Source organism: Saccopteryx leptura, chromosome 7 (assembly GCF_036850995.1).
Source record: "Saccopteryx leptura isolate mSacLep1 chromosome 7, mSacLep1_pri_phased_curated, whole genome shotgun sequence".
Classification (NCBI taxonomy): Eukaryota; Metazoa; Chordata; class Mammalia; order Chiroptera; family Emballonuridae; genus Saccopteryx; species Saccopteryx leptura.
Window position 1 is genome coordinate 56,932,770 of NC_089509.1, and position 27,387 is coordinate 56,960,156.

Genomic DNA, 27,387 nt, shown 5'->3' on the forward strand with positions numbered 1-27,387 from the left:
GAGAGACAATTTTAATCTCTCCCCATACTTTTTTAAAAATTGATTTTAGAGAGGAAGTAGGGGAGAAAGAGAGATACAGGAACTTCAGTCTGTTCCTGTATGTGCCCCTGACTAGGGAATCAAACTAGCAACCTCTGCACTTCCAGATAATGCTCCAACCAACTGACCTATCCAGCCAGGGCTCTCCTCTTACTCTTTATTTTGTCTCCCCTCAACTATACTTTTCACTTTGCTATCCAAGTTTCCCCTCCAAAATGCAAAATTGATCATACTTGTTTCCCTACATAAAATCTTTCATTAGTAATCCCTTCATTCTTAAGGTTAAACCCAAGGTTTCTGACCCACAAGACTCTCCATTATCCAGCTATCCCCTACCTACACTTCTAGCACATCTGGCACCATCTCAGCCTCAAAACGGATCCTTAAGCAGCATCAAAGTGCTTGAGGTCCATGCACTTTCTTGCTTCTGCATGGGCTCATGCTGTCCCCTCTTCCTGGAAAAACTGATCCACTCAGACGGAACAGTTCCTCACCACTCCCCAGACTGGGATGGGACCCTCCTTTGCCCTTCCATTTACCCAGTACCCATCTTTGTCACTATATTTCCATACTGTTTTATATCATCCATTATATTTCTGACTCCCCAGTTAGAGTTTTTGCAAGTACTCTGAAATCAAGGGTTATTTATTTTTGTGTTCCTGGGAGTCAGCATAGTGCCAGGCATTGAATGCAGTCAGTCAGTAGTGCTTAGTTTTTACTTTTCTGTCATCTATGTTTGGTTATAGGTACTGTGACTTGACATTAAGGAAAATCATTAGAAATGTTACATAACCTCTGGATATATTTAGAATACTCCAGATGTATTTATTCCGTGTGTGTGTGTGTGTGTGTGTGTGTGTTTTGAGAGAGAGACAAAGGAAGAACTTTATTCTCAAGCATCCAAGGAGTGACATGACCTAAGAAGGATTATTTGCTTTTCTGCCTCTTCAGTCTTTTACTCTCCAAGCTCTTTATTTTCTATTTACCATTCTATAAGAACAATGTAAGAAGTATATTTCTGGAGATAGAATAGCATTAATTTCCTTTTTCTTGAAAGTATACTCTTTATAAACAAAACTTATCCATTAAAATGTCAAGCACCAAACAACAATAACATCTGCTCAGTGCTATTGGTTTGGGTTTTTTCCTCTTCTACTTGGCAGTTTTATTACTTTTTTTTAAAGATTTTACTTGTTGATTTGAGGGGGGGGAGGAAAGGGAAGCATCAACCTGTAGTAGTTGCTTATATGTGCCCTGACCAGGCAAGCCCAGGCTTTCAACCAGCAACCTCAGCCTTCCAGGGTGACACTACCCACGGCGCCACCAAAGGTCAGGCCAGTATTCTTACCATTTTTGAAAATGGAAATCAGTACTGTTTAGTCATGGAAAAAAAACCCAAAACTCTAGAACAGGAAGCCATATAGGAAATATGTACATCTTTATATTATAATTTAGGAGTAACCATTTACATTATGCATGTTGTTTTAGGTGAGGTGGGCAAAGACGAAGTCATTGCAAAACAGAAGAAAAAGAATGATACTGACGACAAGTTGTCTGAATCAACAGATGATGATGATGAAGATGACATCAGTGATGAAGATAGTGAAGATAGTAACCGGAAAAAGGATACTCATGCCCCATTGGAGTTAATGGCAGAAGTAAGCTTTACTTGTGCATTTTAATTTAAGAAACTTAAAAATATTAAAGTAACTTAATAGTATATAGCCTTAGAGATTTAAAAAAAATAGTAAAAAGATCCTTGCCTGGCTTAACCTAGCTACTCATCTCACTTGCGACTTTCACCAAGGTAGAGGTGAGAGGGCATTCTGGAAATGACTTAGAGTATTCTGGTAAGGGCAGAAAGAAGAAGTTTTGTTATAAAACTCTTCAAGAACTGTCTGAAAGAATGTTTTCTATATAAAGCATGAACACCATACTAGTTATTGGGAATATGTAGAGATAAATAAGAAAGGCATGCCCTACCTTTGAGAATTAACAGGCATATCTTATTTATATAAGAAAATTTATAATAAAATGAAATATGAGCTAGTGGAAATATTTATGAAGTTCTCTGGGAAGAAGGAGACTTAGTGAGTAATTAAAAGAAACAGGAGAAATGGGATGAACAGAAGAGACATGAACACATCTTAGAAACATAAAGAAAGAGGAAAGGGTAGGAATTCATCTGGTAAACAAGAGAAGGTATTCCTCGCATAGGAAGGAGCATGTGCAAAAGCATTGAAGCCTGAAATGTCACATGCAAAAATTGTACATAAACAAAACACCTTTACCTTACTTGTTGTGGTATCACAGTCTACCTTAATATTATACAACTTCATGTATATTGTACAAACTTCATAATAGTACACTTTCATTTCCCCTTCTCATCCTTTGTATTATTGTTGTACATTTTACTTCTACATATGTTATAAGCTCCAAAATACATTGTTATTATTTTTGTTTTAAATGTCAATTATCTTTTAAAGGGGTTGTTTTAATTTGAAGAGAACTTTTTTTATTTTTATTTATTTATTTATTTATTTATTTATTTTTTTATAATAATTTTATTTTTTTAATGGGGTGACATCAATAAATCAGGATACATATATTCAAAGATAACAAGTCCAGGTTATCTTGTCGTTCAATTATGTTGCATTCCCATCACCCAAAGTCAGATTGTCCTCTGTCACCTTCTATCTTGTTTTCTTTGTGCCACTCCCCCTCCCCCTTTCCCTCTCCCATTCCCCCCTCCCCCCCGTAACCACCACACTCTTATCAATGTCTCTTAGTTTCACTTTTATGTCCCACCTACGTATGGAATAATGCAGTTCCTGGTTTTTTCTGATTTACTTATTTCGCTTCGTATCATGTTATCAAGATCCCACCATTTTGCTGTAAATGTTCCGATGTCATCATTTCTTATGGCTGAGTAGTATTCCATAGTGTATATGTGCCACATCTTCTTTATCCAGTCATCTATTGACGGGATTTTTGGTTATTTCCATGTCCTGGCCACTGTGAACAATGCTGCAATGAACATGGGGCTGCATGTGTCTTTACGTATCAATGTTTCTGAGTTTTTGGGGTATATACCCAGTAGAGGGATTGCTGGGTCATAAGGTAGTTCTATTTTCAGTTTTTTGAGGAACCACCATACTTTCTTCCATAATGGTTGTACTACTTTACATTCCCACCAACAGTGTATGAGGGTTCTGAAGAGAACTTTTTTGGAACACATTTCTGGTGTTCTTCAAAGCTTTGTAAGGATCCAACTTTTCTTTTTTCTTATGAATCTTCCTTCAGTATATAGTGCAATTCTGCTGGCAGTGGGTTCTCTAAGCTTGTATTTGTCTAAAAAAGTCTTAATTTTACCTTTTTTAATGCATATGTTAGCTGGAGAATTCTAGGTTGTTAGCTTATTTTTGTAGTTTGAAAGGTTGCTGCATTGTATGATAGTTTCTGAAAAGATGCATAGTTTCAGAAAAGATGTCTGCTGTTATTCTTATCTTTATTAATCTACAAGATAATGTCACTTTTTGTTTTTGAATTTTTTTCCCATCTGTATTATTATTATTGGCAATTTGATTATGATTTATTGATGGAATTTTCTTCATGTTTCTTCTGTTCATTGAGTGTCTTGGATTTATGAGTTTATAGTTTTCATCAGGATTGGAAGAATATTTAGTTAATTCTTCAAATATTTTTTTCTGACCTCTGTACTTGCCCTCCCTTTCTTCACATGGGCTACAATTACACATATGTTAGACCACCCAATATTGTCCCAAAGGTTACTAATGTTCCTTTTTTCCCCTTCTGTTCTATTTCATTTGAGAAATTTTTATTGCTGTGTCTTTAACTTTATGATCTTTCCTTTGTAATTATAATCTGCTGTTAATCCCATCCTTCCTCCCTTTGTCCTCCTCTCTCTAATATATATATATGTTGGAGCCCACCTGCTCCACCAAAGTTGGCTTAGGCAGTAAAACTCCCAAGGTGAAGATAGTATGACAAGCCAGAGGAATATGAGACATGCTGCAATACTTTATTCCTATCCTATGATAGTTTCTAAAAATATGTCTGCTGTTATTCTTATCTTTATTAATCTACATTATAATATCACTTTTTGTTTTTGAAAATGGAATGGTAGATATAGTGCTTAGGGACAATAGTGGCATGGTGCCAATATTACATCGGCATAAGGGGTGGAGAGATGATGACATGGCTTACATGGCAGTTGCTGAGTCAGGCAGCCCCAGAAGGCGTGGGAGCCAGAGCTGATTCAGGTGGGCCTGAAAGGCATGGGAGCCAGACAGCCTCTGTAGTCCATGTTGTTGACGAGAGCCCACATCCTGGGTTTCACTGTCATTTCCCCACAATATAATATATACATACTACAGTGGTACCTTGAGATATGAACAGACCAACATACGATTTTTTTTTAAGATATGAGCTGCGACTCGGTCTGTATTTTTGTTTGAGATCCGAGTGAAATTCCGAGATACGAGTCGTGATTCGGGAAGCTGCTGCTAGTTGGCACGTTGGCACACAGGTCCAGTATCGGCAGTTTTATATACGAATTGACTGACTTACGAGCTCGGTTACAGAACAAATTAAATTTGTATCTCAAGGTACCACTGTATATAATATATTAACGATATGTTATATATAATAATATATTAGCATATAACATGTATTCATTTTAAACATTCTATTTATGATCTCTGGAAGTTTTTTTTGTTTTGTTTTGTTTTTGTTTTGTTTTTTTCATTTTTCTGAAGCTGGAAACAGGGAGAGACAGTCAGACAGACTCCCGCATGCGCCCGACCGGGATCCACCCGGCACGCCCACCAGGGGCGACGCTCTGCCCACCAGGGGGCGATGCTCTGCCCATCCTGGGCGTCGCCATGTTGCGACCAGAGCCACTCTAGCACCTGGGGCAGAGGCCAAGGAGCCATTCCCAGCGCCCGGGCCATCTTTTGCTCCAATGGAGCCTTGGCTGCGGGAGGGGAAGAGAGAGACAGAGAGGGAAAGCGTGGCGGAGGGGTGGAGAAGCAAATGGGTGCTTCTCCTGTGTGCCCTGGCCGGGAATCGAACCCGGGTCCTCCGCACGCTAGGCCAACGCTCTACCGCTGAGCCAACCGGCCAGGGCTGGAAGTTTTATTTAAATATTTTCTGTCACTTCTCTCATCATGTTCATATTTACTTCTACTTTTGAGTATATGGTATTTATTTATAAGAGCTATTTTAACGTTTGCCTACGATGCTATCATCTTTGTCCATCCTAGGTCAGTTTCTATTGATTAAGTTGTCTCTCTCTTTTGATAGGTAAGGCATAGATATATAGCTTAGCTGTGTATTTTTGGCAGAAACATTTGAAAGTAAGTTGTAGACATCATAATACTTTACCCCTAAAATTTGAGCAAGGATCTTCTAAGAATAAGTTCACTATTCAAAGTAACATCATACTTTTTATCATATCTAAGAAAATTAAAAACAATTCTGTAATAAAGTATATTATATTCTGACTGAGATTTTCTCAGCTTTTTTAAAAAATTATAACTGAATTTTTTTTCCAGTGAGGAGTCCATCAAAATTTATGTTTTGAGTTTACTTTGTAAGCATTTCTTTAATTTGAATGTCACACTAATATAAGATTTAAAACCTATCTTTAGCTAAGTTTGAATACTTAAATAATTTTCTGAAAGTTTTTAGCCAACTATCCATTGCATGAATTTAATTTCACTGCCTTTTGGACTATTGAAAGAAAATATATTTTATGTTAACAATATAAAATAGATCAATGTAAAGGAGCCTTTGAAATAAATTCCATACACCTTTTTATTTCCTGAGGCTAGTATTTTTATTATAATGCTTTACTAAATAGACTGGATATTAGTTGATATTAAGAACTTCTTGTTGCCTGACCAGGTGGTGGTGCAGTGGATAGAGCGTCCACCTGGGATGCTGAGGACACAGGTTTGAAACTCCAAGGTTGCCGGCTTGAGCTCAGGCTCATCTGGCTTGAGTATAGCTCACCAGCTTGAGCACGGGGTCACCAGCTTAAGTGTGGGATCATAGACATGACCCCATGGTCACTGGCTTGAACCCAAAGGTTGCTGGCTTGAAGCCGAAGGTCGCTGGCTTGAGGAAGGGGTCACTGGCTCAGCTGGAGCCCCCCAGTCAAGGCACATATGAGAAAACAATCAATGAACTAAAAGTGCCACAACTATGAGTTGATGCTTCTCATCTCTCTCCCTTCCTAGCTGTCTGTCCTTGTCTGTCCCTTTCTGTTTCTCTCTCGCTCTCTCACACTCTCTCATTAAAAAAAAAAAAAAGAACTTCTTGTTAATATTGTTAGGTGTGATAGTGATAATGTGATTGGGTTTTTAATTTAAAGTGAAATGATGTGATAACTATAGACCACTTTTAAATAGTCTAGGCAGAGGGGAAAAAAGAGTATAGGGTGATATTGATAAAACCAGATTGGTAAAATATTTATTCTTGAAGGTGAGAATTGGGAGCATGTATTTCTTTTATAATTTTCTCTACTGTGTATATTTAAATATTCCATAAAGATTTAAAAAATATAAACATAATAAAAATAAGTGCAATAATAAAACCTTAAAAAAAGATAGTCTTGACTACTCAACTAAAAGATAGTCTTCTAAGTGACATATGATTTAAAAATAAAAATCTAAACTTATAACTTACTTAGAAAATAGTGATCACCATAACACTAAATATTAAAAATGTAAAAAGTGCTTAAAGTTTAAGATGCTTTGATGATGATTCAAGAAAAAATGACAGTAAATGAACTAAATATTAATGCCAAAAACTAGAAAAGGAACAAAATAAACATAAGTAAAAGTACAAAAAAAAAGAAATAACATAATAATTCAAAGTAAAAACCAAATTAATATATCAATTTAAGAGCTAGATATTTGGAAATAATGACGTAGGTCAAATACTAGATATCATAATTAAAATGGAAGAAAACAACAAATAGGAATAAAAATGAATAGTATGTCTTAACCTTAGACAAGTAGAGATCTTTAGAATATAAAAGAATTATTGATATGTAAATAAGTGAGAATTGTGATGAAATTATTTATAGAAAAATCTCTAGAAGAGTGCTATTTACATTAGAAAAATTAAGTAATCTAATACCCACGGGAGAAACTTAGAAAACTGGTAGAGAACTACTTCTTAAAATGGTACCTGGGTATTTATCAAATATCTAAAAATGTGTGAAAAGTAGTTTTTGTTTTGTTTGTTTTTATATATATATATATATATATATATATATATATATATATCACTCAATGCTTATATCTCTTAGAGAGGAAACATAGTGTATCTACATATGGTTCAGAGTATGTAACATACAAGCAAGAACAATAATCTAAGTACAGGCTGGTTTTTTTAATGGAAGCAGTTTAAATAACTACTAATAAAATATTACTTTGGTAAATTGCAGCCTAAGTAAATAAAACATATATAAGAATAATTACATGGAAGGAAATGATCATGATATGTGAACATGAATATGATTTATTTTAAAAAACTTAAACAATTCTAGATGTTGTAAATATGTACTCATTTATGGAAACAATAAACAAGAATATATAACAATAAACATTTCTGGATGATAGAAATATAGAGGCTTTTTATTTATTTATTTTTTGTGGCAGAAACAGAGAGAGTCAGAGAGAGGGACAGACAGGAAGAGAGAGAGATGAGAAACATCAATTCTTCATTGCAGCTCCTTAGTTGTTCATTGATTGCTTTCTCATATGTGCCTTGACCGTGAGCCTTCAGCAGACCCGAGTAACCCCTTGCTCAAGCCAGTGACCTTGGGCTCAAGCTGGTGAGCTTTGCTCAAACCAGATGAGCCCACACTCAGGCTGGCTACCTCGGGGTCTTGAATCTGGGTCCTCCACATCCCAGTCTGATGCTCTATCCACTGTGTCACCGCCTGGTTAGGCTAGAGGTTTTTAAATTGGGGCAGAATGTATTTACTTAGCTTTTAATTTTTTTTTTAATTTTTTTTTATTTTTTTTTTTATTTTTCTGAAGTTGGAAACGGGGAGGCAGTCAGACTCCTGCATGCGCCCGACCGGGATCCACCCATCACGCCCACCAGGGGCGACGCTCTGCCCACCAGGGGGCGATGCTCTGCCCATCTGGGGCGTCGCTCTGTTGCAACCAGAGCCACTCTAGCGCCTGAGGCAGAGGCCACAGAACCATCCTCAGCATCCGGGCCAACTTTTGCTCTAATGGAGCCTTGGCTGCGGGAGGGGAAGAGAGAGACAGAGAGGAAGGAGAGGGGGAGGGGTGGAGAAGCGGATGGGCGCTTCTCCTGTGTGCCCTGGCCGGGAATTGAACCCGGGACTCCTGCACGCCAGGCCGATGCTCTACTACTGAGCCAACCGGCCAGAGCCTAGCTTTTAAATTTTTTACATATACAGATATGTATTACTCTGTAACAAGAAAAATATACTCTAATAAAAATAGTAAAAATAGTAAAAAAAATGAGATTAATACTAGAAAATAGTGAATATACATAACTTTAAATCTACATTGTTTTACTAAGTATTACCATGTAATTATGGACTAAGTTCACAAATAAAAGCTGCATCTGAACCAAGAGGATATTAAAGTGTTTAATGTCTTCACTATCTCTGACAGTTGGATCAACCTATGTATTCTCAGTTCAGTAATATGTGTATAGTGCGCTGCAGCGAAGTGGAGGTATCATACTTATTCTATATGTGTTGCCTTGACATGAGAAGTCCTTAGATATTTTTTTTTAAAGAGTGTACTTTATTTATTTATTTATTTATTTTACAGAGACAGAGAGAGAGTCAGAGAGAGGGATAGACAGGGGCAGGAACGGAGAGATGAGAAGTATCAGTCATTAGTTTTTCATTGAGCATTGCAACACCTTAGTTGTTCACTGATTGCTTTCTCATATATGCCTTGACCGCCGGCCTTCAGCAGACCGAGTAACCCCAGCAGACCGAGTAACCCCTTGCTGAGCCAGCGACCTTGGGCTCAAGCCAGTGAGCTTTTTACTCAAACCAGATGAGCCCGCGCTCAAGCTGGCAACCTAGGGGTCTCGAACCTGGGTCTTCTGCATCCCAGTCCGACGCTCTATCCACTGTGCCACCGCCTGGTCAGCTCCTTAGATATTTTTAATTGATTGACTGATTATAGACTCAGCTCTGGAAAATGTGTAATGTTAAAAGTAAAATAGTTAATCATTAGAGAATACTTTTTAGGGTGTTTATAATTAACATTTAAATTCTCTCTGAAACTATATATCTGAAGAATTTCCTGTTTTCCAGTTCCTGAAAGCAGAAATGGGCCAAGACTACCATTTGGCTAGAAAATTATGTCAGATGAGTAAGTACAAAATACATTGTTTTCCAACTTCTCTTTGTTTCTGAATACATTCCGTAATATAGAAGATGGCTTGATTATCCTAAGTCCAGGAAATTTCCTGGTAATGTCTCAGTGATTCTTTGACAATAAATTAGGGTGATTAATATAAGTACAAATTAGGCTTCTAGACTAACTTTGAGATAAAGCAAAAGAGACTAATTAATTATCACTAATTACTTTGAAGGTAGGTCAAAATCCTTACCTTTATGATAATAGGTAAGTACTTTATGCTTTTAGTTTCAAAGAAGTAGCAAGTAATACAGCAAACCGTGCTTAACATGCAATTATTCCACAAATATTTTGAGTGCCTACATGTGTCAGGCACTGTTCTAGGCACTGGAAATACAGCAGTCAGCAAGACAAATAATGACCCCACATTTATATCTAGAGTTAGATAATAAACTCACGTATAAAGAAAGAGTGGTAGGTGCTATCTAGAATAATAGAGTAGGGAAGAAGGCATAGAAAGGACTGGGAGGAGGCAAAGCAGTTTCAAATAGGATGGTCCTGGATGGCATCATTGAAAGACTTGAGCAAAGACTGGAAGTTGGGGAACTAGTCACATGGGTATCTGGAAGCTGTGAGTTCCAGGCAGGACTAAGAGCAATGTGCTGAGATGTGAGTGTGCCTGACCAACAAGGAGGACAGTGTAGCTGCAGTAGAATGAGCGAGAGGAAGGGTGCTAGGAAATGAGGTCACAGAGGTCATGAGTTGGGGGTTGTACAGATAGCATAGCAGCTTTTCACAATTTAAGGGTCTTCACTTTTTCTCTGAGTGGGAAACTGTTGGACACTTTTGAGCAGAATATGATACTTTCTTTTTCTTTCTGGCTTTGGTTTTTAGCGGTTTGACTTGATGTTCAAAATAGTTGTGGTTTCGTCTTTATACAAGAAGTTGTTTGAAAGATTTGCTGAGTTTCTTAGTTCTGTAGTTGATATTTTCATCAACTTTGAAAAATTCTTGGCCATTACTTTTTCAGATATCACTTCTGCCCTATTATCTTTCTCATTTTTTCTTTCTGAATCTTCAGTTACACATAAATTAGACTCTTTTATGGTGTCCCACATGTATTTTTTATTTAGCTTCGTTTCTTTTTTAATTTTCTTTTTATTTCTCTGCTTCAGTTTGGATATCTTCTATTGACCTTTCCTTGAGTTAACTCATCCTATCTTCTGCTGTGTCCAGTCCCCTGTAAAACTATCCATTGAGTTCTTAATTTCAAGGATTGTATTTTCCAATTTTAGGAAGTTCATTTAACAATTCCGAAAGATTCTAGCTCTCTGTTGACATCTGCAATGTTTTCACCTATTTTGCCCATCTTTTTCTCTAATACATTTGCCATTGTTATCTTAAAAGTGAAATGGCAACTCTCCAATAAATTTTATTGATAATAGGACTCAAAATATTAACTGGTGTTAGACTTGGCTCTCATCATAAAAGTCTTTGAAGTGAATGTGTAGTATAGGGATTGTGAGAGTATTCTCTCACAAAGTCCCCACTATGGATCCAGTACTTCTGAAATCGTTGGCTAATTTTTAAAATGAGTTTCTTGAATGCTTTAACACTACCTATTTTATATCCAAAATAATAAACCATGTTTTGTACTTGTTAAAAAAAAATTGTAATGTTTTTATTTTATTGACTTTAGAGAGAGAAAGAGAGTGAGAGAGAGACAGAAACATCCATCTGTTCCAGTATGTGCCCTGACTGGGAATCAAACCGGCAACCTCTGTGCTTTGGGACCATGCTCTAACCAACTGAGATATCCAGCCAGGGACATGCTTTGTACTTTTGACCGTAAAGCCATTGAATAAAATATTTTGACCAAATTTATTTGTGGTGGCCCACATACATAGAATTTCTAATTGGAAGAACTCCTTAGAGAGAATCATGTCTAATCTTCTATTTTCATAAATAACAAGACTTAAGCAGAGAGAGGGTAAGCAGCTTTGTCAGCCCCCTCAGAGAGCCCATGACATAGCCAGGCCTGGAACCGAAGCTGCCTTCTCCCGCAGCACTTTTTTCTCTGTGAGGGCTGGTGTAGAAGTGAGTGACTGTAGCTCTAGCTCCCACTTCTCTGAGTTTCTTATGGAGCCTACTCATGCGGTAATTTATATATCACATTTCAGTATTCACCATCAGTTTTAGAAAGCCTGTGTCTGAAACTTACAAAATATTTGCACTGGTATCACCACACCAGTCAGTTTGGGCTGTTAGCCCTGCATTGTGCTACATAACTAGCAGGTGCTCAATAAAATGCTACTGATCTAACTCGCACCAGTGGATGGACACCCATTAAGTGTCAAGTCAATGGGGATTAAAAAAGAAGTCCAAATTGATATATGTTAATGGGGTTATATCCCTTTAAAAACTCACTCCTATCCTTCCTTCCTTCCAACAAATATAGATATCTGTATCACACACTTTGTGCTGGGAGCTGGGCAGAAATCATTTAATTTAGTTTATCAAGTATGTATTAACATCTTAGAAACTAGTATCTCGAGCAAGTTGGAGAAACCCTGCTCTAGAAAGAGGCTTAGCCTCAGAGAGAGATTTAGAGTGCTAATGATAAGCATATTTTAATCCGTTAAAATATAAGAAGTTACTTTTATTAGAATCCTTAAAAGCTGTATAAATATATATTTAAAGGATCCTTAAACTCAGTTTGTGAGCAAGGTACACAGTATACTAACACACACTAATGGTAGATGTTATGGTAATGGATTAGGAAATAAAGATACTGGTTTGGTTTAACAGGATGAAAGCCATGTGGGCTGGCCTAGTTGAACCATCCACAGTTCTCCCTATTCTTACCCAGGCCAGTAGCACACTTGATGCTTCAGTGCCCCCTGGGGGCCATCAAGATGCTGTGCAGGAGTCACACATTAAATAGGTGATGCAGAATTATGAATGCTTCTCAAGGTAGGTAGGAAGAGGATTAGAGAGAGAGCTGAAAAATAAAATAGTCTAGAAAACTCTCAGACAGAGGCATAAATTGTTCTGACTTCTAGGGCATTGGTAACAATAAGCCTTAAAAAACTCTGTTGGGCCTGACCAGGCGGTGGCTCATCTGGCTTGAGTGCAGGCTCACCAGCTTGAGCATGGGGTCACTGGCATGAGCGTGAGATCATAGACATGAATCCATGGTTGCTGGCTTGAGCCCAAAGGTCACTGGCTTGAAGCCCAAGGTTGCTGGCTTGAGCAAGGGGTCACTCACTCTGCTGTAGCCCCCTGGTCAAGGCACATATGAAAAAATAATCAATGAACTAAGATGCCACAAGGAATAATTGATGCTTCTCATCTCTCTCCCTTCCTGTTTGTCCCTCTCTCTGACACACACACACTCATACACACAATATACTGGTATGCTCTAAAGCAGTGGTTCCCAACCCCCAGGCTGCGGATCGGTACTGGTCCGTGGGCCATTTGGTACCAGTCCGCAGAGAAAGAATAAATAACTTACATTATTTCCGTTTTATTTATATTTAAGTCGGAACGATGTTTTATTTTTTTAAAAATGACCAGATTCCCTGTTACATCCGTCTAAGACTCACTCTTGACTCTTGTCTCGTAAGTTCGACAATTATATTTTAAAATACCACAGTTTTTACGCCGGTCGCATAATTTTATTTTGTGCATTTATCCATCCCACCCTAAAGGCCAATCCATGAAAATATTTTCTGGCATTAAACTGGTTCGTGGCCCAAAACAGGCTGGGGACCACTGCTCTAAAGGGAAGATGACATATTTACATAACGGATCAACAAAAGGAATAAGTGCTAAAAACAGTGGGTCTGATCAAGAGGGGAGAATGCCATTAAATAGGTGATGACTAGGGTGTAAACTAGGATAAAAGTTTTAAAGATGAAGAAAAATAAGAAACCAGTTTTCCTATTTGAAAGATGAGTTTTTTAAAATAGCATCTCTGCCTGGGAAGAGCTAGCACTAAAAAAAAAAAAAAAAAAAACCACCCAAAAACCTGGAAATCTGTTCCTTTGTGTTCAGATGAAGCCTTAGTAAAGGATGTCGTGTAGACTTTGAGAAGGTGAGATGAGAAGAGGGATTAACAGACTCTAGGCCCACATTCTTATTAGTGAAGTCTCTATATTTTGCAGGATTTGTGTCTTGTTTGTGGGATAGTTACAGTCATGAAACACCTTGGTTTCAGATCTATGAGGGAAGCCTTATAGAGACAGAGGCTGATTCTTTGAACAGGTGATAGAAAATAGAATGAAAATTATTTCTCTTACAAAGCACCTACGATAAGTAGAGCATTTTCTCTATTTGCACTTAGATATACCCATGGTATAATTGTTGCTGTTTATTGCTTTGTGCATTTTCACTTACTCTGATTGACAGTTTCTATCTCATTCTAAGGAGCCTGTTTGCTGAAACACATTAATAACACACGTTCTGTTGTCCATTTTCAGTCTTAATATACGAACCAGAAAATCCTGAGGCCAAGGAGTTTTTCTCACTTATTGAAGAAATGTTGCTGATGGGTAAATTTAAACATTGAAATTCCTTCTTTCTCATAGAACTATGAGCAAGCACTATTTAAAAACCCATTACCGGCCTGACCTGTGGTGGCGCAGTGGATAAAGCGTCGACCTGGAAATGCTGAGGTCGCCGGTTCGAAGCCCTGGGCTTGCCTGGTCAAGGCACATATGGGAGTTGATGCTTCCAGCTCCTCCCCCCTTCTCTCTCTCTGTCTCTCCTCTCTTTCTCCCTCTGTCTCTCCCTGTCCTCTCTAAAAAAAAATGAATAAATTAAAAAAAAATTAAAAAACCCATTACCCCAGGAGACTGGCAAAGTATATCCTTAGGAAGTGGTTAAGAAAAGGTTAAATGGTTGACTTAGATGGTTTTTCCCCCTTCTTTTTCCAATTGAGAGGAGAAGAGATAGAGGGACAGACTCCCACATGCACCCCAACCGGTATCCACCTGGCAACCCCCATTTGGGGTCGATGCTCTGCCCTTCTGGGGCCATGCTCACAACCGAGCTCTTTTTAGCTCCTGAGGCAGAGGCTCCATGACGCCATCCTCAGCACCCAGGGCCGATGCACTCAAACCAATCGAGCCATGGCTGTGGGAAAAGAAGAGAGAGAAAGAGGAGGGGGAGAGGTGGAGAAGCAGAAGGTCACTTCTCTTGTGTGCCTTGACTGGGAATCAAACCTGGGACATCCACATGCCAGGCCAACACTCTACCACTGAGCCAACCAGCCAGAGCTTGGATGGTTTAATGAAACTAGCTTGTCCTTTGTGGGTGCTCAAGATGACTTCCTTTTCTCTGTGGGGTGTAACTGCCCAAACAAAGCAGGCTTCCTGGGCACAGGCATGGTGCCCCAGACGTCAGAGGGAACAGAACATGCTAATTACCCCCTGTATTAAAGATACTATCCCACAATTCCAAGAAAAGTCAGTACCCTCAGTATCCTATTCTATTTAAGAATTCACTTTTTTATTTAAGAATTACATTCACAACAATAAAAATATTTTATAGATCCATTTTAAAATTTACTTAAATCCACAAACATCATTATGCCAGTAAGAATATATTCTTATTTATACTACTGCTTTAACCCTACATACAGTTAACAAAATTCAGCTCAGTTCTCATGTTCAAAAAATATGTATTTTTCGGTGGAGGGAGAAGCAAGGTGAATTAGTTTTTCAAAGAGTGCAAATATAAAGGAACATATCAAGCAATTCTCTTCCCTTCTGTGACAGAGAAAGCTCGACATCGTGAGAAAGATGATCAAGACAGTGAAGAAGACAGCAGTGGCGGAAGTGAAGGAGAGAGCAGTGAGGAGCTAAGTGAAGAAAGCTCTGATGGATGTGAAGACGGGTGATGATGGGCGCTACTACGGTTTAACCTTCACAGGCTTTTCCTGCTCTGTAACCTGGAAATACAATGAAGAGAACTGCATTTTAGTCTAATTCTTCTTGTTGGTACAGAGTTATTTCAATTTACCCATATTAGTTTGAACTCCTTCCTAATATTTAGGTCTTCGCTCAATGTGAGTTACTCAGAGAGAAAAACAGTATTTGAAAACACATTCCACTATGTGCCAGGTACTAGTCTACACACGGTACTTAATCCAACAAACCCATGGGTAAGTACTACTACTGTACCCGTTTAACAGATGAGAAAACTGAGTCACAGAGAGGATGGGTGGTTTGTTCAGCATCATATACCTATTGAGTGGTAGGGCCTGGATTTGTACATGGACATTATAGCTCCAGAATCCTTACTCAGTCCCTCCATGACCACCTCTTCAAGTACTTTTGTATCATTTGTTTTATGTTCTTTATAGCATATATTAGTATCTGACATTCTTATTTAATTACTTTTCTTTTTATCTTCTCCCTTGCTCTTTTTATCTTCTGTAACCTCCCTGAAGTAGGGCTTTGTCTTTTGCACCCTATATCCCTAGCAGCTGCACAAGTGCCTGGCCAGTAATGGGAGGTATATACCGACTGAATGAAGTGAAAATTAATGGAATGTTTACATTATTTCATGAAACATTTACCCAACTTTATTACACCTTTGATACATTAATCTACATTATTTTCCTGACTTAATTTCTGCCACTTTCGAAATAGGTTGTAAGGTAACGGAGGTAAAAGTGACAGAAATAATCCTAAGTAATGGTTATTCAATGTACCAATCTGATTTGTGGTAGGCATTTTGAATTTTTATTCTTATAAAAATTATACACAGCACAGTATTATGTGATATCCAAAATGTTTGCAGCATAGTTTATTCTTTGGGTGTGTTGTAGTCGGCTAACATTTAGAGGAAGAAATTCTGCGCCATTTTACAGGAGTGACTGAGAGAAATGGAAACAGGTATAAATAATCCTCTAGTTACTTACGTAGTCAGAGAGCATTGGAGGTCTGGCTGACATAGACCTCATGAGTGGCTATTCTCTTTCTTTGTGGAGGAGTCGTTATTTCTCCCCACCACATCAAAGCCACCATATGTAATCTGCTGATGTTTACCTGGGTGTGGAGGGACCCCCTCCCCCACCAAGAGGCCCATAAAATACCCTACAACTGATATTGCTGACTAAATTAATTACACTAATGAGATTTTAATTTTAAAGGAACAGGAAAGTTCTGATGAAGAAACTCTAATTAAAAAGCCAAAACACTATAGACTGTGTGATAGCTAAATCTAGGAATTGATGAGGTTTGCTCATACTGGATAAGCATACCCTTCTCTTCCTCTTCTTCATCCTATTGTACTTGCTCTCCTTCATCAATGTAATTCAGGGTGTTGGCATAACCTGACTTAGGCATGCGCATCTGTATGTAGTAATAATAGCTAAAAAATAATCTGCAAAGTATGGTGGTATGATTTAACCCACTGGCTTCTCACAGTAGTTCTAAGAGCATGTTGTTGTTATCCCTGTGAGTTACACGATTTGATTTTGAAATGCTCAGGGATATTCAGTGGCAAATGTTAACTGAGTACTGGAATTCAGACAAGGAAATTAAGACTTAGAGATGCTAGGTTATATCTCCGTATGAGAGATCTTGTGAATCTTGAACCCAGTGTTACTGCTGCTTTACACATAGCTAAACTCCAGAAACTGTTCAGTGTTCCAGCCCTGCCTTCTTTGAAATTTTATAACATGTTACAATGCTGTGAAAGAACCAAATATCCTACAACATGGGAATGTGTGAGAATGTCCACTCAATAGACTTAAGATGGGAACCCACTAAAATAGTTTCAGTTATTTATTCAATAAATACTCACTGAAGGCCTACCAGGTACACTACGGGGAACAAAACCCATATGTAGCATTTAAATAGCGCTCTTAAATAGCACCGTTGTGATGGAAATACAGGGTGCTAACCACTGCCATTGAGGAAGTCCAGTGCGCTAAGACAGCTCATAGGAGGGGCACCTGACCCAGGCCAGGCATCCAGGGAAAACGTTAGAGGGAAGTGGGCCTCTAAGCTAAGAAGGCAGAATTAGCTGCAAGACAGTGTGAAAAGTGTTCTAATATCACACTAGACTCATTCTGAGTCCAGAAATTAAGTAGGAAAGGTTGGATTGCAAAATGAAAATGAAGCAGTTACAGATGAAGCAATAGTAATAAAAGACAGATGATGGAGGATCGTATAAGCTGTGTTAAGTTTGAACTTGATCCTTAGAATAGTGGGAGGCCATTGAAGGCGTTTAAGGAAAATAATGATTGTATTTTAGAAAGAGCATTCTAGTAGCCAGGTTTTCTTGAATATTTTCTTGCACTACAGGGTTATGATTCATTGGTCAGTTATGAAATCATTCTAGTGAGTCACAAGGAACTGGGCTTTTTAAAAAATTAAATTACAAAGAATAGAAAACAGCTCACACTACATACGAATATGGGAATTGCAGTTTTGTGAAACTTTGTGTGTGTGTGTGTGCGTGCGTGCACACACGTGGAGTGGGAGGCTGTCAAGCCACTGCTTAACGGAACACAAATGTATTATCTTACAATTCCAGAGGTTAGAAATTAAAAATGGGTCTCACTCAGCCAAAACCAAAGCGTCAGCGAGACTGCATCCTTCTGGAGGCTCCAGGAGAGATCGGCTTCCTTGCCTTTCCCAGCTCTGAGAGCCTGCCTACATTCCTTGTTTCATGGCACCATTCCTCCATTTTCAAAACCAGCAATGTCTGACTGAGACATTCTCACACTGCATTCTCTCTCCCCTACCTTGTGATTTTTGTTAAATTAACATTTAAGTAGGACCCTGGGGTGTTAAGCCAGGGTTCAACAAAGAGCACAAGGGAAAGTGAAATAGGAAAGTTATTCCTCAGGTCCTGGACGAGTAAAGTCTGGGGAGATCAAGGTGCATGCAGAGAGTAAGTAGCAGGACCCAGGGGTACGTGTCTTTATTAGGGTCTGTGGGTGGAATGCTTTTGGGGTTCCTAGACTAAGGCCAGATTTGTCAATTCAAACCAAAAAGATAAGAGTTTCCTGAGCCCCATGAAAGTTTTATCCAACGGAGTGCACAAAGGAAATAGTTGAGAAGCATGAGAGACTGTTTATCACCAGGGGCGTTAGAAACTCCTGTGAGGGACTTACATGTTACTCTTTTATCTAGCACTTGGGCTGCTGTCTCGGCCATGCAGGTGAGGGAGAGGCTAGTGTCAGTTCAAGGCCCCTCTAGGCCACTCAGCCACACACGATGGATGTGAAGACAGCAATATTATGAAACAGTTTAGCTCTAATCTAACACTCAGCCTCCCTCCTCCACTTTTAAAGATACTTGTAGTTACTTTGGGCCCATCTGGATAATCCAGGATAATCTTCCTCTGATTAGCAACCTTAATTCCATCTGTAACCTTAATTGCCCTTTGCCATGTAACCTAACATGTTTACAGAATCTGGGGATTAGGACATAGATAATCTTTTTTTGGAGGGGGCTTTATTCTGCCTACCACAGGAAGTATTAGATGTTAGTTTTTTTGGAATTCGTGGTATGGCACTTAGAAGAAGTACTTTGACTAGAGATATACATCGTAATTAGGAGTCATCATTTAGACCAGGGGTCCCCAAACTTTTTACACAGGGGGCCAATTCACTGTCCCTCAGACCATTGGAGGGCCGGACTATAAAAAAACATATGAACAAATCCCTATGCACACTGCACATATCTTATTTTAAAGTAAAAAAACAAAACGGGAACAAATACAATATTTAAAATAAAGAACAAGTAAATTTAAATCAACAAACTGACCAGTATTTTAATGGGAACTGTGGGCCTGCTTTTGGCTAATGAGATGATCAATGTGCTCCTCTCACTGACCACCAATGAAAGAGGTGCTCCTTCCGGAAGTGCAGCGGGGGCCAGATAAATGGCCTCAGGGGGCCGCATGCAGCCCACGGGCTGTAGTTTGGGGACCCCTGATTTAGACTCAAGGAGCACATAACAGAGATACTTCTTTGATAGTAATCAAAGATAAGTCAGTGGTGTCCCACAGAGGAAGTGTGGTTTTAATAGAAGAGGACTTAGAATTATCTTAAATAATGAACAACATTTAAGTGGTAGTCCAAGAAAGAAAAACTCACAAAGGAGACTGAGAACAGCCAGGAAAGCAAACATAGTGGGTACCTTTGGTTGTCTACTCAGCATCCATCCTTCCCCTTGGCTAAGAGAACCCTGATTTTGTTCAGATATTCACTCCCCACACACATAGCCTTGGGGTTCAGGAAGACACCCTCAGCCAACTGGTACATGGCATTTCTCTGGTGACTGTTCCAGAGGTGGACATGTGACTGATGCTGGCCTAATCAAACGAAGGAGCTTGTTTCATGACTGGGAGGAGAGCCTGCTCCATTCCGGCGGTTAGGAGCCAGGAAGCGTGCTGCCTCACTTTCTGCTGGCAGGCATTTGATGGTCATGAGAGGGACTGATCTCAGGATGAAGCTGATGCTGTGGGTAGCAAAACAAAGAGAACCCAAGTTGCTGGGGATGTTCTACCATGGAATCAACTGCCCTGGAAGCCCTCTGTTTGAGCTTTACTCTTTTTTGAAATAACTTTATTATTGTCTAAACCGGTTTGGATTGAGGTTTCTTTTAATTGGTGCTAAAAGCCTCCTGATAATGAGTATACCACAGAAACCCAGAAAAGAGTTTCAAGGTCTAGAAAGATCTTCCTTGCCAAAAGTTATAGAGAAGACAAGTAAGAACTAAAAAGGGTGATTGGATAGCAACAAAGAGGTGGTTGGTGCCTGACTAGTGGTGGCGCAGTGGATAGAGCGCTGACACAGGACACTGAGGTCTCCGTTTGGAAACTCCAAGGTCACTGGTTTGAGCACGGGCAAGCCAGCTTGAGCACAGGGTCGCTGGCTTGAGCTCCGGATCATCACCATGATCCCAAGGTCACTGACTTGAAGCCCAAGGTCACTGGCTTCAGCAACACTGGCTTAGCTGGAGCCCCCCAGTCAAGGCACATACATGTAAGACACAATCAATGAACAACTAAACTGAAGCAACTATTAGGTGATGCTTCTCACTCTCCCTTTCTCTGTCTCTCAAAATGAAAAACAAACAAAAAAACCAAAGAGGGGGTTGGTGACATTAGGGAGAGCAGAACCACTTGTGGGAGCACCATATATTAGTGAGTTGGAATGCATTTAAGGTGAGGAAAAGGAGAATAAAGAGTTTGGCTATGGCCTGACCAGGCAGTGGCGCAGTGGATAGAGCATCGGACTGGGATGCGGAGGACCCAGGTTCGAGACCCCAAGGTAGCCAGCTTGAGCACAGGCTCATTAGCACAGGCTCATCTGGTTTGAGCAAAGCTCACCAGCTTGGACCCAAGGTTGCTGACTTGAGCAAGGGTTTATTCGGTCTGCTGAAGGCCCACGGTCAAGGCACATATGAGAAAGCAATCAATGAACAACTAAGGTATCGCAAGGAAAAACTGATGATTAATGCTTCTCATCTCTCTCCATTCCTGTCTGTCCCTATCTGTCCCTCTCTCTGACTCTCTCTCTCTGTCTCTCTAAAAAAAAAAAAATCAATAATAAAATGTTTGGCTCTGAAGGAAAGGAAAAAGATGAAGTATTGGAGGACATGGGCCCAAGGAGTCTTATTTTAAATGTTTATGATGAGCATGTTTAGGAAGGATGATAATTATACATACTGATAGGCTACTGTGTGTTAGGCATTGTACTAAGCATTCCGTATTGTAATGTTTTATTCACAACAGTGGTGTAGGACAGACATTATCATCTCTGTTTACATGAAGAAATGGAGGCCCGGAGACTGAGAGTAACTTTCTAAAGATCATATGCCTGGAAATTGGCAGATTGAAATCTAGGTCTTCATTTGTTTCTGGTTTTGTTTTATGGCTTTATAACTTTGACAATCAGTGTTCAGTTCTCATCCACATTGACTGACTAGATTTTTGAAAGTGGTGACAGCTACACAGGTAACCAATATATAGAGCTCGTTTGAAAAATCTTCACTCTCATCATGTTTTCTAGGTAACCACACATGAATATGGTATGGGATGTTATCCATATTAATTTTAATAGTTGGGTAACTTTCACGAGTTTCTTCTGCCCTTTTTAAATACTTTAGCTCGCTTCCTCTTCTGAAACAAAGTTTTTGGTGTTTCATGCCCTGAGGTGTCTAAGTATCTTCATCTCCAGTAAGATTCTAAATGTCTTTCCATAGAAAACATTATTTGAAAATGATTATTCTGTGGAGATGATAAATTTCAGCTCCCTGACCAGTGTGTCAGGAGGAAAATCTATCCCATCAGAACAGGCACCAGTCAGTCTTCCTGTTGGGAGGACTCAGCCAAAGGTGGGCAGGACACTGAAAGCAGCAGACGACATCATCACCCTGACGCTACCTCCTCTCAGCTTGAAACCCTCCAATGAAACAAAATAAGAGGAAAGACATGAAAAACCATATATACTAAACTGAATTAAAAGAATACTTTTAAGAAACATGTCTCAAACTAAAACTTGCTAAATTGGAATCTTTTACAACCTGTTAAAGCTATGGTCTGACTCCTCATGTTACTGGCTGCTCCCTTTTAGGCTAATCAAGGCCTCCTAGGTGGCTGTGACTTATTGGGACTGACTTCTTCCTTCTCTGCATTTTCTTCTCAACTTATCTGAATTGGGAGGTAGAAAAGAAACTGATACAAAATGACTGCCCACACTCATTCTCCAGTTGCTAGGGGGCCAGCTGAAGAGGCAGGAATACAGTCGTCCCTCGCCGTAACCGGTTCACTTCTCCCGGTCTCACTGTATTGCGGATTTTTAAATTGTATATATCTAATTTTGTATTGCGGATTTTTTGTTATTTTGGGATTTTGCAGTATATAGGTATTTTTATATATTTATTATCTAATTATTTAGAAAGAATTTAAGAGCATAGGAAGTGTTTATAAGAATGTGGGAAAGGTTAATAGTGTGTGGGAAAGGTTTATAAGAGTTTGGGGAGGATTTATAAAGCCTTAAAATATATATAAATTATAAAGTAAATATAAGGTTGCTACTTCACAGATTTTCACCTATCGCAGGGGGTTCTGGAACCTAACCCCCTCAATAGACGAGGGACCACTGTATATGTCTATTCAGCTGCACAAAATGAAAACCAGCAAAATACGCTCAGGTGGTTATAGTGTTTCAGGAACCAGTCTATGCTGGGAATACCTTGGTTTAAAAAAAAATCCTGGCCCTGGCTGGTGGCTCAGTGGATAAAGCATCAGCCTGGTATATGGACATCCGGGTTCAATTACTGGCCAGGCACACAGGAGAAGCAACCACCTGCTTCTCCCCCACCCCCGCTTCCCTCCCCTTTCTCTCCCTCTTCCCTTCCCACAGCCAGTCACTCAATTGGTTTGAATGTAGCCCCAAGCGCTGAGGATAGCTCTGTTGGAGTTGGAGTGCATCAACCTCGAGTGCTAGAAATAGGTTGGTACTCACGCATTGGCCCGTGATGGGGTTGCTGGGTGGGTCACAGGCAGGGAGCATGCAGGATTCTGCCTATCTCCCTTCCTCTCACCTTAGAAAAAAAAAATCTCTGTCCTCATAGAACTTACATTTCAGTGGGAAGAAGGAAACAATAAGTAAAATATACAATTTGTCAAGTAGTATTAAAAAAATAGAGAAGGGATAGAAAGTACTGTGGAAGGGGGAAAACTGCAATTTTAAATAGAATGATAAAGCAAGGTCCCACTACAAAATAATTTTGAACATTTGTGCAAAGACCAGAATAAGGACGGGCTAATCTTGCGAATACTTGGAGCAGGTGTCAGGAACCTATGGCTCTCGAGCCAGATGTGCCTCTTGATGGCTGCATCTGGCTCGCAGACAAATCTTTAATAAAAAAAAATAATATTAAAAATATAAAACATTCTCATGTATTACAATCCATTTCCTATCGCTCATGTTCATGGTTGCGGGTGGCTGGAGCCAATCACAGCTGTCCTCCGGGACATAAATTTTTATTGGATAATGAGTAATGTACACAGGTCGTTGTATGGCTCTCACAAAATTACATTTTTAAATATATGGCGTTCATGGCTCTCTCAGCCAAAAAGTTTCTTGACCCCTGACTTGGAGGAAGAGCTTTTTCCCAAGCAGAGGAACAGTTAATTGCCAAATCCTTGCAATGGGAGCATGCCTCAAATGTTCAAAAACCAGCAAGTATCACTGGGGCCAAATGAGGATTTCGTCACAAACCTGGCTTCCTTCTCAGATGAGTCTGAATATCCCATCAGAAGGTTTTTTTCTTTTTGGAATCAAAACCTCTGTGGATTGAAAAACCTCTAACTCATCAGAGAAGAGGGCCTCCAGTCCATGTCAGGGGATGATCAAGCTCTGTTGAAACAAATGGACAACAAAATCAAACACATGATAGGCTCAGCTTTATACATCCATTGAGAAATTTAAATGACAATCGTTGAACTGAGGGGGAGGAACAGGAGCAGGAGTTAACATTTATTGAACACCATAAACCAGGCACAGTTGGACTTGCCGAGTTTTATGGACATCAAATAAGCCCACAAAGATATTAGCCCCCATTCTAGAGATGAGAAAATTTAGAGCAGTAAATAATAACTGATAAGTTGAATCGAGGTTTGAACTTGGCTGACTGACTTTAAAGTTTTTGCTTTTCCTCCTATAATAAGCTGCCTGGAAGTCCTTAAGAGGTCCTTGGAAGGAGTCCTTAGGATTCACAACATAAGAAGATTCCCTAATGAGAAGAGTCACAAAATACTGTTACTAAATTATTTCAGGTCAATGAAGCCTTATCCAGGCTCATCTGATACACTACCTCTCCTACTATGGGAGTCTAGAGGGAGGAAGTGATTTTCCAAGGTGAAATGGTTATGTGACAGGATTGGGAGGCCTCTCTGAGCAGTGTACAGGGCACTGGAACTGAAGGAGAATTTGCAGCCCTCTCCCCACTAAGTGTGTGGTCTAAGAAGTACTGAAAGCTCTCTGGACTTCAGGTTCCTCGTCAGCAAAATAAAGGTGATAGTTAAATGAGAATTCATACAATAAACACATCATTTCCATGAGATTTATTTCTCACCTCTATAGTATAAACATTTCTGTTAGTCATGTTTTGAAGTGAGAAACATACCCACAGAGAAAGACAGGTCTCTAGTGCACCCTGCTTCCCTCCACCACTGCCACCATTAGGCCAGACTGAATTTACAGTAAGCAATCCTGGACACCCTGTGCCAAGACATTTCTCTCGGTCCCACCTCAGTTCTCCCTGGCCACCTTGGTGTATTCATCCACTACTGCCACAAAATGATGCCTAACACATTACTCCCAAACTCATTACTCCCAAATCATTAGGCCAGACTGAATTTACAGTAAGCAATCCTGGGCACCCTGTGCCAAGACATTTCTCTCGGTCCCACCTCAGTTCTCCCTGGCCACCTTGGTGTATTCATCCACTACTGCCACAAAATGATGCCTAACACATTACTCCCAAACTCATGGTTTGGCAGTTCAGCTCCATTCAGGTGGCCAAAACAAATCACATGGCTAAGCCCATCAACAGGTGGAGGGTGGAGGAGTGAAGTATGAAGTACTGATCTAGGGAAGAGAAAATAAATTTTACTTCAGGTCTCCCCATGTTCTATTGCTTTCTGTGGCTTATCCCTGCCTATGAAGTTGAGAGAATGTGGCTATAGCCCCAGTGAGTATTTAGGGACTGCTTGAGATTTCAGGTTATGCAGATCTAAAAGGACCCCTGACACACCCAGAAGCAAAGAGAACAGGGCCTCAGCCTGGGGCTGAGTAAGACAGAATGAGCTCCAGATGACTGACTGCTCTGGGAAAACCTGTGGTGAGGATTTCAGATGACACAGGTGAGAACCTTGTGTGGTAAAATTCCAGTGAGCTTACATGTGAGTTCTTCTGTGAAGGAGACTGAGCTAGAGCAGCAAAGGTGAAGAATCCCCTCCCTATAAGGTTCCAGTTTTCTCTCCTGAGTAACTGGTCAGGATTAGGGCATGAGCCCTATCTGAAATAGAAGTTGGTTATCAGATTCTCCACAACTAACTCAGAACTTTCACAGTCATCACATACTTCTGAGTCTGAAACAAGGGCTGAACACGGAATACCTGTTATTTTAAATAGTTTGAGTTTTTACACTGAAAGAAATGGATAAAATATCCATTTCCCTAAAAGCATGTTATGGGAAATCATCTTTCCTGCATCCCATTCCTTTAGGAAAGTACTAAATTTGCCTTAATTTTTGTTCAACTAAGAACTGAAAACATAGATACATTCTAAAAGCGCTGTCAGAATTGCAATCTAGATCTGTTACTTCCTGGGTCTCCATTTTGCAGTGAAACACCTTGCCTAATATCAAAGGGTTCCCTTCTTAAGGCTATCTGTCTTTGGGACAGCTCTGTGGGAAATGGATACTCTACATCCATTTTACTGATTTCACCGAAGGGACAGAGAACTCTGGGTGTTTCAGGCCACTGCCGACTTCATCTCTCAGCATTATAAAAAGAGAGCAAAGGGCCCTGCTTTGTGAAATATGGCAGGGAGGACTGCGAACTGGAAAGTACCTGTGGTTTTCCTTGAAGAACTATTCCCTGGTAGGGCTCTCCTTGTTTCTTCTCAGAAATTGTAATCTATCGCCACCTGGTGGTCCCTTTGTTTGGAATAACAAGAATTGAGGGTTTTAAGGTTTGTACAGGATTTAACCTAATCACTCTGTCCAATTTGATTAATTTCTTTAATTGATTATTTTCATCTTCTGGATATCAACGGCGAAAGGACCATTTGACTACTATCTGAGCAATTCAGTTCTCTAGGAGAAAATGTAATATCAGGAGTCCTTTCCAGCCGTCTGGCTGAAATTCTGCCTCCCTCGCCACCCTTACAACCCTTGTAGTGTGTGGTTTGTTGGGGTAGGAATGTCAATTTAGCTATGGTCTACAAAGTCCGGAATGATTTGGGGAATTGTGTAAAGTACACAAACGCACTAAATAGATCTCAGTTCTTACCTAAGAAAAGCCGAGTGTAAAGTTAACGCCCTGGTCTCTGGAGACGTCTAAACCACGAGCACTGCCATTCATATTCATTCTCATATTCTCTCTCTCTCTCTCTCTCTCGTCATAAATTAGATACTTAAAATAGACCTTAAAAAGCCGGCCGGCTAAAAATGAGCCAACACCATGGCTCTAAAATTATCCTCCCCGAGGCTAAATTTGTTAAATACGTCAAAACAACAACAAAAACCCAAGACTGACGTTTTTTATTTACTCACCTTGATGTGGACCATATATTTTACGCACAAAAATCTCCCCTACAACCCGTGTGGGCGCCCCTTCCACGTCTTCCTCTCTTCCCACCCACTCCTCCTTTGCGGAAAGGAGCAGCTCCAAATCCGGTCGGGGTATCTTTAAACCTCCCCAGGAAAGGGCGTTGTGGGCGAAGGGTCGTGTTCCCAAGTTACCGCCCACGCTGACCTACAGGAAGGTTGTGCTGGCGGACAGGATCGAGTAACCAGGGCTGCAAGCTAGCAAACCCCAGAGAAAGAGTCCGGAGAGGTCGCACTCGCCGACTCCGTCTGCCTCTGGGCGTCGCGTTCCCGTCTCTTCAAAGCTCGAAACCTTAGATCAAATCGAAACGAAACAGCTGGGCGGATACCACCCTTTTCCGGGCTACCCCTCCCTGCCAGTTCGTGTCCCCAGAGAGGATATCATTTTCCACTCCTCATTGTCCAAGGCACACTGCCTCCGGGAGATATAAAAGATAAAAAGAGTGAAAAACAAAAATACAGATTCCAAGTGTCCTGAAGAGCCAAAAGACGGCCACAACCACCCTCAGTACGGTTTCTCATGGGGAAGGGACGGGGGGCGAAATACTCCACCGCCGCCGCCCCGCCGCCAACAAGGGCGCCAA

General features: G+C 40.0%; 1 protein-coding gene and 1 long non-coding RNA gene across 6 annotated transcripts in view; one reads left to right on the forward strand and one right to left on the reverse strand.

The window, feature by feature from the left end:
• The window catches only part of ERICH2 (glutamate rich 2), a 39,857-nt gene extending 24,447 nt beyond the window's left edge, over nucleotides 1–15,410 (forward strand). For all 5 annotated transcript variants that reach the window (XM_066345310.1, XM_066345314.1, XM_066345313.1 and 2 more), the window contains 4 exons: nucleotides 1,528–1,697; nucleotides 9,386–9,443; nucleotides 13,913–13,984; nucleotides 15,212–15,410. In XM_066345310.1, the coding sequence (XP_066201407.1) occupies nucleotides 1,528–1,697; nucleotides 9,386–9,443; nucleotides 13,913–13,984; nucleotides 15,212–15,333 (422 nt within the window). In that variant the 3' untranslated portion in view covers nucleotides 15,334–15,410. The remainder of the gene's footprint in view (nucleotides 1–1,527; nucleotides 1,698–9,385; nucleotides 9,444–13,912; nucleotides 13,985–15,211) is intronic.
• Nucleotides 15,304–27,246, reverse strand: LOC136378410 (uncharacterized). The gene is made up of 3 exons (XR_010746610.1): nucleotides 26,750–27,246; nucleotides 23,689–23,826; nucleotides 15,304–15,384 (listed from the first exon to the last, which is right to left on the reverse strand). It is a non-coding gene; the product is annotated as an uncharacterized lncRNA (long non-coding RNA).
• Nucleotides 27,247–27,387: the final 141 nt, after the last annotated feature.